Genomic DNA, 13,353 nt, shown 5'->3' on the forward strand with positions numbered 1-13,353 from the left:
ATTTTAAAAAAGTATAAAATAGGTCTAGGAGGGTAGCCCGGAGGAAGAAGGGCTTCCGGGAACCCCAATACCACCAAAAAAAAAAAAAGGTTGAGGTGTAGCTTGGAGGTAGAATGCCCCTAAGTTCAATCCCCAGTTCAAAAAAGGTGGGGGGATGTTAATATAGCCAAGTGTGTTGGCTCTAGCTTGTTATCCCAGCTACAATGGAGGCTAAGTCAGGAGGCTCACGAGTTCAAGACCAGTGTCAGCAACTTAGAGAGACCTTGTCTCAAAATAAAAAATAAGAAGGGCTGGGGACGTAGCTCAGTGGTAGAGCACCCCTGGGTTCAATCCCCATAATCTAAAAACAAATAAATAAGGTTAAAATAATAAATATTATGTTAATTTTATCTACTTAAACTTATTTTTGTGTGTGTGGTACTAAGGGTGGAACCCAAGGGGGTAGAATGTCCCTGGGTTCAATCTTTAGTACTATAAATAAATAAATAAATAAATAAATAAATAAAAACATCACTTAAAGTCCCCAGCCAGGAAGTGTTCAGTGATGAAACACAGACATACAGCATTCCAAGGTGTATTCTCCCTCCTCTTTTGCTGTCCCCGAAGAGGGAAGAAATTGCAGCAATATCACCTTCAAGGAGAAGTGGGAAGGGTAGGAGGGATAGAGGGAAGTGCTCAGGTGTCTACCCTGTTCCCCAAGGTCCCAAGTGCTTGCAGTAGCTGTGGGCACACCTGTCTGACTGAGACAATATCCATCTGTTCCCACCCCAGATCCAGGCCAGAACTCTTGCACCATGAACCCAGCCATCGGCCTTGCTCTCCTGCTGACAGGTACTGCACGAGGGGTGGGGCTAGCTATCTGGCTCCTTCCTTGCACTCAGAAAGTGCAGGTGACCATGGGACAGAGGGCTATTTTTCATGCCAAAGCCAGCTATCCCACCTAGCCGACCCTCTGACTGCCAGAGGTGGCCTTTAAAAACAGATCCATCGAGCCAAGCCAGTGAATGAAGTCTGCCAGTGAATTGGAGTCTGCAATGGGAATGAGGCACGCAGATGTCCTTGAAACACACAGATGGGGGGCCCAGGGCTCCAGCAGACAAGGGAGGGCTGCTCAGGTGGGGTAGGGTGGGCCATTCCTCTGGGTCCCTGGGGTGGGAAGATAGCAGACCCCACGCCCTCCGCAGCCGGGCTCAGGTAAGAGGCTCCCTGCCCGCTGGGGTCTTCCCCAACTCAGCGGGGCTCTGCCGGTGCCAGTCTTGCAGGTTTCTCGAGGGCAGAAGGTGACCAGCCTCACGGCCTGCCTGGTGAACCAGAATCTTCGCCTGGACTGCCGTCATGAGAATGCCACCAAGCAGCCCATCCAGTACGAGTTCAGCCTGACCCGTGAAAAGAAGAAGCACGTGCTGTACGGCACCGTGGGGGTGCCGGAGCACACATACCGCTCCCGGACCAACTTCACCAGCAAGCACGATATCAAGGTCCTCTACCTAGCCAACTTCACCTCCAAGGATGAGGGCGTGTACACATGTGAACTCCGCCTCTCTGGCCAGCCTCCCACCATGTTCCAAAAGAATGTGTCTGTGCTCAGAGGTGAGGCGAGCCCCTAAGGGGGGCTGAATGGGCCAGGGAGCCAGATTGGCTGGGACAGCAGGCAGGTCCCATACACCAGCAGTGCTGCCTTCAGTGTTAATGGGGGAGGCAAGGTGCCATCAGACCAGAGAGCAGTTAGCAGATACCTCCATTGTCACTGACACACAAGTCACCTAGCCTCCTCAGTCCTTACCACCTGGGAAGCAAGGATGGCATTGCTTCCCTCACCCAAAGTTTTCTTGTAACAATGTTTAGTAAGATTTTTCAAGCCAAGTGTGGCGGCACACACTTGTAATCACAGTACTTGGAAGGCTGAGACAGGAAGGAGGGCCACAGGTTCATAGCCAGCCCCAGCAACTTAGTGAGGCCCTTCACAATTTAGTGAGACTCTGTTTCAAAATAAAGAATAGCCAGGTGTGGTGGGCACACACTTATAATCCCAATATTTGGTGGCTGAGACAGGAGGATCGCGGTTCGAGGACAGCCTCAGCTACTTAGTGAGGCCCTTTGCAACTCAAAATGTTTTTATTTATTCAAAATAAAGAATTAAAAATAGGGCTGGGGATATAGCTCAGAAGCAGAATGCCCCTGGGTTCCATCCCGAGTACCACAAAAATAAATAAATAAATAAATAAAAATAAAATAGAGTCAGAAGTGTAGCTTAGAGGTAAAATACCACAAGGTTCAACCTTTAGCACCCACAAAAAAAAATTTATTTTTCATGAAGACAGATATGTTGGCATGCTCCTATAAACCCCATACTTGGGAGGCTGAGACAGGAGGACTGTAGGTTCAAAGCCAACCTCACCAACTTAACAAGATGTTTCAAATTATTAAAAATAAATACATGTGCTGGGTGTGGTGGTACACACTTGTAATCCCAGTACTTGGGAGACTGAGACAGGAAGATTGCAGGTTTGAGGACAGCCTCAGCAACTCATGAGACTTTCATCAGCCCAGCAAGACCCTGTTTCAAAATATCTCAGAGATAGAATGCCCTTGAGTTGAATCCCCAGTAACAAATAAATAAATAAATAAATAAATGCTGACAAGCCAGGAATGGTGATGTACACCTGTAATTCTAGTACTTGGGAGGCTGAGACGGAGGGTTGCAGGTTCAAGAGCAGCCTTACCACTGCAGCAAGACTCTTAGCAACCTAGCAGGAGAGACCAAGTTTCAAAACAAAATATAAAATAGTCTGGGGGTATAGCTCAGAAGTAGAAAGCTTCTGTGTTCAATCCCCAGTACCAAATAGACATAGATATAGATATATAGACTTATGTATATGTGTGTATGAATAATTTTTGCAAGAGCTTTGGGGAGGTACTAGAAATTGAACCCAGAGGCATTCCACCTCCAAGCTACACCCCAGCCTATTTTATTTTTATTTTGAAAGTGTCTTGGTAGATTGCTGGGGATCTCACTACTTGCTGAGGCTGCCCTAAAATCTGTGATGCGATCCTCCTGCCTCAGTCTCTCAAATACCGAGATTACAAAGCCGGGCGTGGTGGCGCATGCCTGTAATCCCCGCGCTTGGGAGGCAGAGACAGGAGGATCGTGCAGGTTCAAAGCTAGCCGCACTGGCTTAAGAGACCCTGTTTCCAAATAAATATAAAAATAAGTCTGGGAGTGTAGCCCGGAGGTAGAAGGGTTCCATCCCCAGTAAAAAAAACAAAAAACAAAAACTGCAATTACAAGCATGCACCACCATGCCCAGCTGTAAGATATCTTTTCAAGGGTTTAGGCATCTACAAATGTTGGCTCTGTAAACTGGGTTGGCCCAGCTAAGATGTCATGGCACCAGCCCCCAAAAGGAAGTATATCCTTGCTTTGGACCTCTGCCTGCCTTACCTGGCCCCTCCCCCACCCCATTCTCTCTCCACAGACAAGCTGGTCAAGTGTGAGGGGATAACCCTGCTGGCTCAGAATACCTCGTGGCTGCTGCTGCTCCTGCTCTCACTCTCCCTCCTCCAGGCCACAGATTTCATTTCCTTCTGACTGGTTGGGCCCATGGAGAATACAGGAGGCCTCAAGTCCCAGTGCAGAGACCCTGCTCCTCTGAGTCGGCTGACACCTCCCCCTAGCCCCTCACACACCTTGGGGAGAAACGGGGATCCCCTCCTTATAAGGAATCCCAATGCTGCATGCGTCTGTACTGCCCGCCAGGGCCACATCACCCTCTCCGCACACTTCACCCTCTCCGCACGCCACTGGCTGTCTTTTTGTACCCTTTGTCCCAGAGCTGCTTCTGTCTGGTTTATTTAGGGTTTACCCTGCCTTTTCTTTGGGAGTTTGTGACAGGGGAAGCCAGGTGAGAGACTGATGGAGTGAGGGCAGGTGACGGGTATGGGGTAGAGGACGTCATCCTTGGGGACTCCTCCATGCCTACTGGGCCAGAGGCCTGGGAGGCCCCTGGATGAGGAGGATGGGTGTATCAGCTTAGAGAGGTAAGGTTGGTGCCCCAGGACCCCAGGGCTGAGGCCCTGAGGGAGAGGCAGAGCATCTCCAGAACCTCAGCCTCCACAAAAAGCACCCCTTCTTGCCACTGCAGAAGTCCCAGAAAGGATGCAGAGGCCCCCCGGGCGGGTGGGCGAGAGGTGCAAGGCCTTCCCTCCCTTCCCAAGAAGCTGAACATGTGAGGTGTGAGGGTGAAGAAGAGGAAGCGCCCTCCCAGGCTGGCCTCAGGTCCCCAAGAGCAACTCAGACCCACAGGATCTAAGTCAGGGGTGTGGTGGGGGCTGATCCCGGAGCTGCACAGAGTTTGGCCAAGTCTGAAGAAGACTCTTCCTTCCCTGGCCTGCTGGCTGGGCCCTGAGCCCCAGGCAGGCCGAGGCAGATCATGGAGTGAACCCAAGCCTGTACTCCTTGGGAGAGGCTTTCCCAACACCCAGCTCCTCCCGGCAGCTCCGCCTGCCCTGTGACCACGTGTCTGTCCTGCCATCACCGCTTAATGGCATCTCATTGAGGAAAAAGCAAACTGCACAATAAAACTAAGTCTCTGGAGTCCGTCCTCGCGTCCACTGTCCATCTTTGCTTCTGCAGCCCCCAGGCAGCCTCCTCCACCCTCGCCTTCTCTCCTCCCACTCTGCCACCCCTACCCTCGGGAACATGACATGACCCCACATGCTGGTCTTCTCTTCGGGATGATTCTCCCATGATGCATTTGCGCAAACAAAAGTCCCCATCAGCTGGCTCAGCTGCCTGCAAACAAGGGACCTGCCAAGCCACACGCCCTGGCTCAAGAGCATGGTCTGCCCTTCTCCTCAACTCTGCCTGTCCTTAGAAAAGCCCTCTTAGGTCCTGTCTACTTTGAAGAGGGCAGGCATCTGAAGAGTTCTATGAGAGAGGTCCAAGTCTCCACAGGGGCAGGACAGGCCTCTGTTTTTGAATCTAAAAGCAACAGCCAAAAAAAAAAAAAAAGAGAAAGAAAGAAAGAAAGAAAGAAAGAAAGAAAGAAAGAAAGAAAGAAAGGTAGGTAGGAAGGATCAGGGGCAAATACTGTCCCCTCTGCAGTGGGGAGGGAGCATTGGGTCCCATGAGTAAAATGTAAACAGGCACAGGGGGATGCCAGTATGGTTATGCCAGCCTGCCCTGCCTCAGCCAGGAAGTGTGGGGGAGAGAGAAGGCTGACTCATTTGGTATTTAGCACTGGGGAGAATTATTCGCTTTTAAAGGCCTACATCTAAATCAATACCACTCACTTCCAACCTCCCACTACTGACAACCCACGTAGGCCTCTGTCTTGCCCCTCTAGTGATCATGTCCAGAGAAGCCACGGAAAGCTGTCTACCACAGGCTGGGGCTGAGCCATTCAGCGGTGCGGCCAGTCTTGAGCTCAGGTTGGGGAGCACCCTCCAGGGCCGGGCTCCCTGCACTCCCTTGGAATTGCGTGTCCCTTGCAAGAAAAGCAGTCCTATGTGGGGAGGGGAGCTCAAGCAAACACCAGGGAAGAGAAGTGAGGAGCCCTGTCCTCAGAGCAGTTAGTTTGAGCTAGAATATCCTTCTGCAAGGAACAGGGAGGCCAGGATAAAGCTTCAGCTGAGCAGTCAGAGCCGAGCACCTGTGTGATGCCTCCTCTTGCCTTGGTCCCACCTGGACCATCTCGCTGAAGAGCTTAGCAGCCATGCTCTCAGACAGCTCCCAGGAGTGGGTTGCCCTCTGCAGCCATCCCAGGAGAGCAGGCCTGAGGCAGGAGTTGGTATGCTCAGCCCAGCCACGGAGCCAGCAGAAGACCGCAGACCACAGGAAGGGCAGAAGAGGAGAAGGGGACAGGTTGTCAGGCCTCACAACACAACCACACAGAAGGACCATCTGTGGGCGAGGTGCTCACACCTCAGTAGCAGGCCATGACAACCACTGGTCCCTCACTGGGCATCACTGTAAAAGGTCCAAGAAGCCAGGCGTGGTGGCACACACTTGTAATCCCAGCATTCTGGAGGCTGAGACAGGAGGAGCCGGGTTCATGGCCAGTCTCAGCTACTTAGTGAGGCCCTTTGCAACTTAGTGAGACCCTGTTTCAAAATAATAAAAAAAAAAATAGGGCTGGGGGTGTAGCTTGGAGGTAGAATGCTCCTGGGTTCCATCCCCAGTACCACAAAAAAAAAAAAAGGTCTAAGAGATCCAAGAGGGGGACCTTAAATCAGGACAAGGGAGTCTTTGATATACACTGTAGAAAGGAATCTCAACACATATCAGATATTAAGACACAGGTTTATTTAGGGAAGCAAGAACATGTTCAAGGGAGAATGTGGTATTAGGCCGGCTGAAACAGAAGAACCACAGGTTTGAAGCCAGCCTCAGCAAGATCTCAGCAACTTAAAGATTCTCAGCAACCTAGAGAGAACCTGTTTCAGAATACAAAAATAAAAGATCTGGGTGCAAGTGCAGCTTAGAAGCAGAATGCCCCTGGGTGCCATCCCCAGAACCAACAGCAGAAAAGAGGTGGACGGTGCAGGGTGTGGTAGGACACACCTGGTCGTCCCAGCTACTCAGGATGCTAAGGCAGGAAAGTCACAAGTTCATAGTAAGCCTAGACAACTCAGGGAGACCCTGTCTCAAAATTGAAAGGGAGAAAGAAAGAAGTAAACAGAGCTGAATGTCTAGAACCTGGAGGTCATAGGGAAGAGTTTGAATTGTATTCTAAGAGTAACTGGATGCTGGACATGGTGGCGCACACCTATAATCACATTACTTGAGAGGCTAGACAGGAGGCTCGCAAGTTCAAATCCATCCTCAGCAACTTAGGCCCTCCACCACTTAGTGAGAACCTGTTTCAAAATAAAAGAATAAAAAATACAGCTGGGTGTGGTGGCGCTTGTTTGTAATCCCAGTACTTGGGAGGCTGAGACAGGAGGATCACACAGTTTTGAAGCCAGCTTCAGCAGCTTAGTGAGGCTCTCAGTAACTTAGTAGGCTCTCAGTAACTTAGTGAGACCCTGTTTCCAAATAAAATATAAAATAGGTCTGGGAGTATAGCCCAGAGGTAGAAATCCCCTGGGTTCCATCCCTGTTCACACACACACACACACACACACACACACACACACACACACACAAACTAATAAATTAAAAAATAAAAATAAGACTGGAGATTCAGCTCAGAGGTAGGATGCCCCTGAATTCAATTCATAGTACCAGTATTTAAATAAGATAAATAATAATATCTGGGTGTGGTATTGTACACTGTAATCCCAGTACTTGGGATACTGAGGATAGCAGGTTCGAAGCCAGCCTCAGCAACTTATAGTGAGGGACTCCACAACTTGGTGAGACTGTTTCAAAATTTAAAAAATGAAGGAGGTCCTGGGGGGTGTACCTCAGAGGTAGAAAGACCCTGGGTTCAATTCACACACACAAGGAAAAAAAACTTGATCTGTGTCTCGCGCTGCTCCAAACACAGTAGAGAATAGCAAGAAACCAGGAGGTTGTTGTAACATTGAAATTGGGTCAGGCATCACAAAGGAGGCAAAATATGGCAAAGGAGTGTGATACCAGGCCCCTTTTATTAAATTGTCTGTCGCTCCCGGTCGAGGTCTTCAGATCAACATGGGGGGTGGGGGGTGGCGGGGGCTATGGGTTTGCAGAGTCGCACCACAGAGAGGAAGAGAGGGTATTTATGTAGCTGGGGTCTTGGGGTGGGGCTAGCAAGGCAGGAGAATGCAGGTCCTCTCGTGACATGTGGAGTCTGCCCCATCTCTGCTTCTGGCTTCCAGGGTTCCAGGGCCTCCCGTCCCAGCTGCTGTGAGGGGATGGAGAGGGGACCCGACCTATCATCCCAGCCTTCTGGTGATATTGGCCGACAACCAAGTCAAAAGCTACTTCATGCTGTCAGAGGGAACCTTGTTATAGGGGCCCTTGGCCAGGAGAGTTTGGGTCATTCAGAAGTGGGCATGTGGGAGTATGGCTGCAGCAGGAGGTGATTGGAAGTTAACCTGGACAGCTCGGTAATGCACGTTTGAATGAACTCTAGCAGACAAGAGGCTATCAAAAAGAAAGGGCAAATCATGATAACGGGTCCTAGGAGGGGAAGAGCCAAGCCGCTACTGGTCCTAGGAACCATTCCAGATATGAGATAGACTGTCAATATTGTGTTTTTAGAGCCATGCTTAACCTGGTCAAAGTTTGGACATTTTCTTCCACTAGACCAGATTCATTAATGTAATAGCAGCATTTTTCCCTGAGAAAGAGACAAACACCACCCTTTTTAGTTTTTTTTTTGTGAGAAAGCATATACGTGAAATCAATTTGCCAGTCCTGTCCTGTCAAATGTCCTCTCATTTGGTGGGTAGGAAAAGAGGGGTGTAGGCCTCCCTCCTGGCACACACCAGCAATGGCCTGGTTGGTGGGCACAGCTGAGGGGAGTGCTTAGCCCAGTGTCCTTCCTTGCTGCACTTGAAGCAGGTCATTACTATCCTCCACCCCTAGGTGGCACTTGTCATCAGAGGGCTGAGCCTCCACCACTGGCCTCAGGGGTGCTACCAAGGTACAGGCTTGCAAATAGGCCTTTTGGCGGATCCGGAGTGTACGCTCCACTTCAACCTGTTCCTCTTTGGAATTAAAAACTTTAAATGCCATGTTCACCAAATCTTGAATAGGGATCTGAGGGCTGTCCTCTACCTTTTTTTTTTTTTTTCTTTTTTTTTGGTGGTTCTGCGGTTTCTGGAAGCCCTGCTACCTCCGGGCTACACTCCCAGACATATAAATATATAGGTGAGGAGAGATCCTGGGGGTCGGGGTGGGATCAGAAGATGGCGCCTGTGATTCGGCAAAATCACAAGATGGGGACTGTGACTCAGCAGAATTAGAAAATGGAAGCTGAGCCGGCAGCAGTGGGCATGCTCGCAATCCCCACCTTGGGAGGCGAGACAGGAGGGTTGCGCAGCCGAGCGCGGTGGGCACGCTTGTCATCCCCGCCTTGGGAGGCGGAGACAGGAGGATGGCGCAGACAGGCATGGCGGGCACGCTTGTCATCCCCACCTTGGGAGGTGGAGACAGGACGATCACGCAGCCGGGCATGGTGGGCATGCTCGCAATCCCCACCTTGGGAGGCGAGACAGGAGGGTTGCGCAGCCGAGCGCGGTGGGCACGCTTGTCATCCCCGCCTTGGGAGGCGGAGACAGGAGGATCGTGCAGGTTCGAAGCCAGCCACGCTGGCTTAAGAGACCCTGTTTCCAAATAATATATATATAATAAGTCTGGGAGTGTAGCCCTCAGGTAGAAGAGCTTCCAGGAACCCCAATACCACAAAAAAAAAGAAAGAAAGAAAATAGCAGCTGATGGGGGAGAGGGGGAGATGTCCCTAGCCAGTAGGACTTGGGCGGTGGAACAATGGGAACAAAGTAAGGAATGGGAGCGCAGGAAAAAGAAGGCCTGGACATAAAGGTCTTCTGACCATTTATCAAACCGCTTACAAAAGTCAGGATATTAAAATCTAGAGTTTTGTTTTCAGGCCACCGAGACCCATTATCCAGCTCATACTGAGGCCATGCTGTGTTACAGTAGAAATGGAGGCGCTCAGGGCATAAATCCTCCAATATCCCCAGGGTCCGGAGATTAGCGAGGAGATAACCCAGCGGGGACTGGGGATCTATTTTGGAACTTTGGATTCCCATGTCTGGTCTGTGGGCAAGAAAGTAGAATGTTGGGGTCTGCTCAAACTGCCTGACAGAACTTCCAACATTAGCTACATGTAACACCAAGCACATTGGCCACCTGTCAAAACTTCCGATGAATGGGCTACATGTAGAGAGCGCACTGTCAATGAATGGGCTACATGTAGCAAAGGCCGAACTTCTGATGAGACCTGCAACAAATAAAGCCAAACGGATGCAAGGGGGTGTCTCCTTGCCCCTGCTACCTTTAGTTTGATAGATTAAAATAGTTTCCTGACCGGAAAATCCCCCCTTGCCTTTTGCTTTAAATTGGGTTGCCTAAAGAAAATAAACGAGATCTTGCTTGACAAATCTCCCGGCTCCATGTGGTGATCGGGCCATCAGTACTTATCTTCCTGCTCAGCTCCGTCACTGTCAGGCTGGCCCTGACAGTCTGGTGCCCCATGTGAGGCATCGCTCTCTTCTGCCAAAGAAGAAAAACCGCTGATGGGCCAATCGCTCTGCTGATAAGTATCCCCCTGTAAGATATGGGGAAGCCCAATTCTAAGCCTGACCCTTTTCTAGAGTCCCTGAGGTTTCTGCTCAAGAGCCGTGGACTTGATCTTTCCAACGATCAGGCTCGTCAAGCCTGGGATTATCTCTTAAAATTCGCCCCTTGGCTCTCTGAGAGCAGCCCCTATGAGTGGGAGACGTGGGACAGGGTAGAAAAATTAATCAAGAGGGCCCAAATAGATCAAGGGGAGATCCCCCCTCTCGGAATACTGCCTACTATCTCCGCACTTAAAACTTGTTTTTTCCCACAACCCCTGAAAGACCTCGCTGGCCGTGGCCCCAAACCAGCAGAAAAAGAGGCCGCTGAGCATACACCCTCCTCTGGTCCCGAAGCCCCTAAGAAACCTCTCGATCCCTCCGATCCCTTTGGGGATGCTAAGAGCTCCCCACAACCCCTTTCCCTGGCCAATTCCTTCTCTGTATCCTCCGCTCCGATGCTATCAGGCAAGGCGGGAGCCAGAGGAACTGTCAAAGTCAACCCGGGAGGAAACCACCTTTCCCCGGCCAGTTCCTTCTCCGTATCCTCCACTCCATCCCCATCAGACGAGGTGGGAGCCGGAGGAACTATCAATGTCAACCGGGGAAGAAACCACCCTGCAGCCTGGTATCTCTGGGAACCACAAGACCAGGTAAGGACAATCGCTTTGACAGCACGGGAAAACCCTGGGGGAAACCTTCCCCCTACCTGGCACCCCTGGATCTTCCAAGATCTTACAGAGCTGAGGGGGACAGCGGCTCCAGGTGCCGAGCAAGGCCTGCTAAAAATAACTGAATATAATCTTGTGATAGTTGGAGCTAGTGGCATAGGCAAGAGGGCTTTGATGATACAGCTAATTCTAAATCACTTTGTAGATGAATATGATCCTACAATAGAGGATTCCTACAGAAAACAAATAGTAATTGATGGAGAAGCCTGTCTCTTAGACATTCTCGACACAACAGGTCAAGAGGAATACAGTGCAATGAGGGACCAATACATAAGGGCTGGGGAGGGCTTTCTTTGTGTATTTGCCATAAATGATACTAAATAATTTGAAGACATTCACCACCAAATAGAACAGATGAAAAGAGTTAAAGACTCTAAAGATGTACCTATGGTCCTAGTAGGAAATAAGTGTGATCTGCCCTCTAGAATGATAGACACAAAACAGGCTCAAGACTTAGCAAAAAATTATGAAATTCCTTTTATTGAAACATCAGCTAAGACAAGACAGGGTGTTGATGATGCCTTCTATACATTAGTTCGGGAAATTCGAAAACATAAAGAAAAGATGAGCAAAGATGATAAAAGAAAGAAAAAGAAATCAAAGACAAAATGTATAATTATGTAATTAAAATTTATACTTTTTCTTAAAACATATTTTTACATTATACTAAATTATTAGCAATTGTTTTTACATTACCTATTTTTGATGTTCCATACAGACTGTTAAAAGCTTACTCTAAGATGACAATGAAAACTTTTTTTCCTTTAAATGCCCATTAAAATTCTAGACCTGTTCTAAGGATTATACATGCTTGTCTTATTTCATGCCAGCCATCAGGCTAGGAAAGGCCAGGCCCATAGAGTCCTGCAGATGGAGGGACAGGGATGTAGGGCCATAAAAACAGGCTTTCCTGGGCCTGCCTGGGAGGAAAGTGACCTTGGCCCTCGCAGACACCATAGACAGATAAAAGCCAAAGCATCCTTGAGAAGAAACTAACTACAAAGGAAATATAGATTTGTGTCTACTAACAAAAAACATACAGGATTTTTTCATGCATTGAGTATGTGTTTAATAAATACATACAAGGTACTGGACATCATGCATAAGCTGGTGATTTTATGGTGAGATAGGTTCTACTCTACTGGAGCTTATGGCTTAAGATCAACTATGTTGCAGGATAAAATCTCAAGTTTAGGAGTCCTAAGTTTACCTTTCACATGATGATGGGCTCTAAATAAAGTCTAAATGCATGGCTTGAGACCAGACTAAACATAAAATACTAGTTTCTTACAAATGGGTTGCTTGATGTGAAAAAAGGGGGGGCTATAAAGGGCTTGAGCTCTAGAATGGTAGGGCTGGGTTTGAGACTCAGATGCTGCATGATTTGTTAAATGCAAATTATAGTAAATAGGGGCATGTGTTACACTCAGTATAGAGTAGGCCTTATAGTATTAGTGACTATGACCTTTTGTGCCATTATTATTATCATTATTTGCTATTGTTATAGTCTTGGTTGTCATGTCAAGAAAAATTGCTTCTGATAATATACTAAAGACAACTCATAACTATAAAATCTTCAAGGATATAGATTTATGAAAAAAACATAAAAAACTCACTATCTTTGGAAACATTGTGCAGATTTTAAATGTCAAGTTTATTGATACTAAACATAGTGTAACACTGACCATTTTGTATATCAAAAAATAGTTTTACCAATTTCACTCCTAAAAGTTCATTCCATAAAAACTGAAAACTGGTGATTGGGCTGGGGGTATAACTCAGTAATACAGCACTTGCCTGGCATGCAAATGGCCCTGGGTTCGATCCCCAAACAAACAAATTATCCTTTCCCAATACCCTAAATTCCTTTAAATTACATAAAAAAAACTCTCCCTCCAAGTGATCAATGATATTAAGGCTGTCTCAAGAACCATTCTAGACTTACAAGCCGAATTAGATTCTCTGGCCAAGTGATATTACAAAAAAGGACAGGGATTGGATTTATTAACAACCGAAAAGGGAGGCATCTGCTTATTTTTACAGGAAAGATGCTGTCTTTATCGGGCTTAGTCCAGGACAAGATGAAGCAATTCCAAAAAGACAATGCCGGCGGGCGCCATCTTCCCTCGCAGCACCAGGCTCCAGAGAGGAGGGGAACTCAGAACAGAGCTCAGAGCCACAGAGGAGATAAGCTGGACTCACGCCCGAGGAAGCCGCAGCAGCACCTTACTGCCAGCGGCAGCGGCGAGCTCACCGGACGGCACCAGACCAACACACTCAACAGCCCACCAGGCTCCAGAGAGGAGCGGCGGACAGCGAGCCGAGGTGAGCCACTGAGGATCAGCCGGGAGGAATTCGGCAGATTTCTCGGCGCAGGGAGCATCTAAAGTTC

General features: G+C 48.6%; 1 protein-coding gene and 1 pseudogene across 2 annotated transcripts; both read left to right on the forward strand.

Annotated features, from left to right (window-relative positions):
- Positions 1–794: 794 nt before the first annotated feature.
- THY1 (Thy-1 cell surface antigen) lies at positions 795–3,589 on the forward strand (the record flags this gene model as incomplete). Its single annotated transcript, XM_080715970.1, has 3 exons — positions 795–831; positions 1,255–1,590; positions 3,477–3,589. 3 exons carry the CDS (start codon positions 795–797, stop codon positions 3,587–3,589), a joined length of 486 nt encoding a protein of 161 aa, XP_080572096.1.
- Positions 3,590–11,216: 7,627 nt separating this feature from the next.
- On the forward strand, positions 11,217–11,585 carry LOC308277050 (GTPase KRas-like; annotated as a pseudogene). The gene has a single exon. The product of its transcript is annotated as a GTPase KRas-like (transcript).
- The last annotated feature ends 1,768 nt before the right edge of the window (positions 11,586–13,353 follow it).

The sequence above is a fragment of the Muscardinus avellanarius genome (assembly GCF_963383645.1).
Source record: "Muscardinus avellanarius genome assembly, chromosome: 1".
Lineage (NCBI taxonomy): Eukaryota > Metazoa > Chordata > Mammalia > Rodentia > Gliridae > Muscardinus > Muscardinus avellanarius.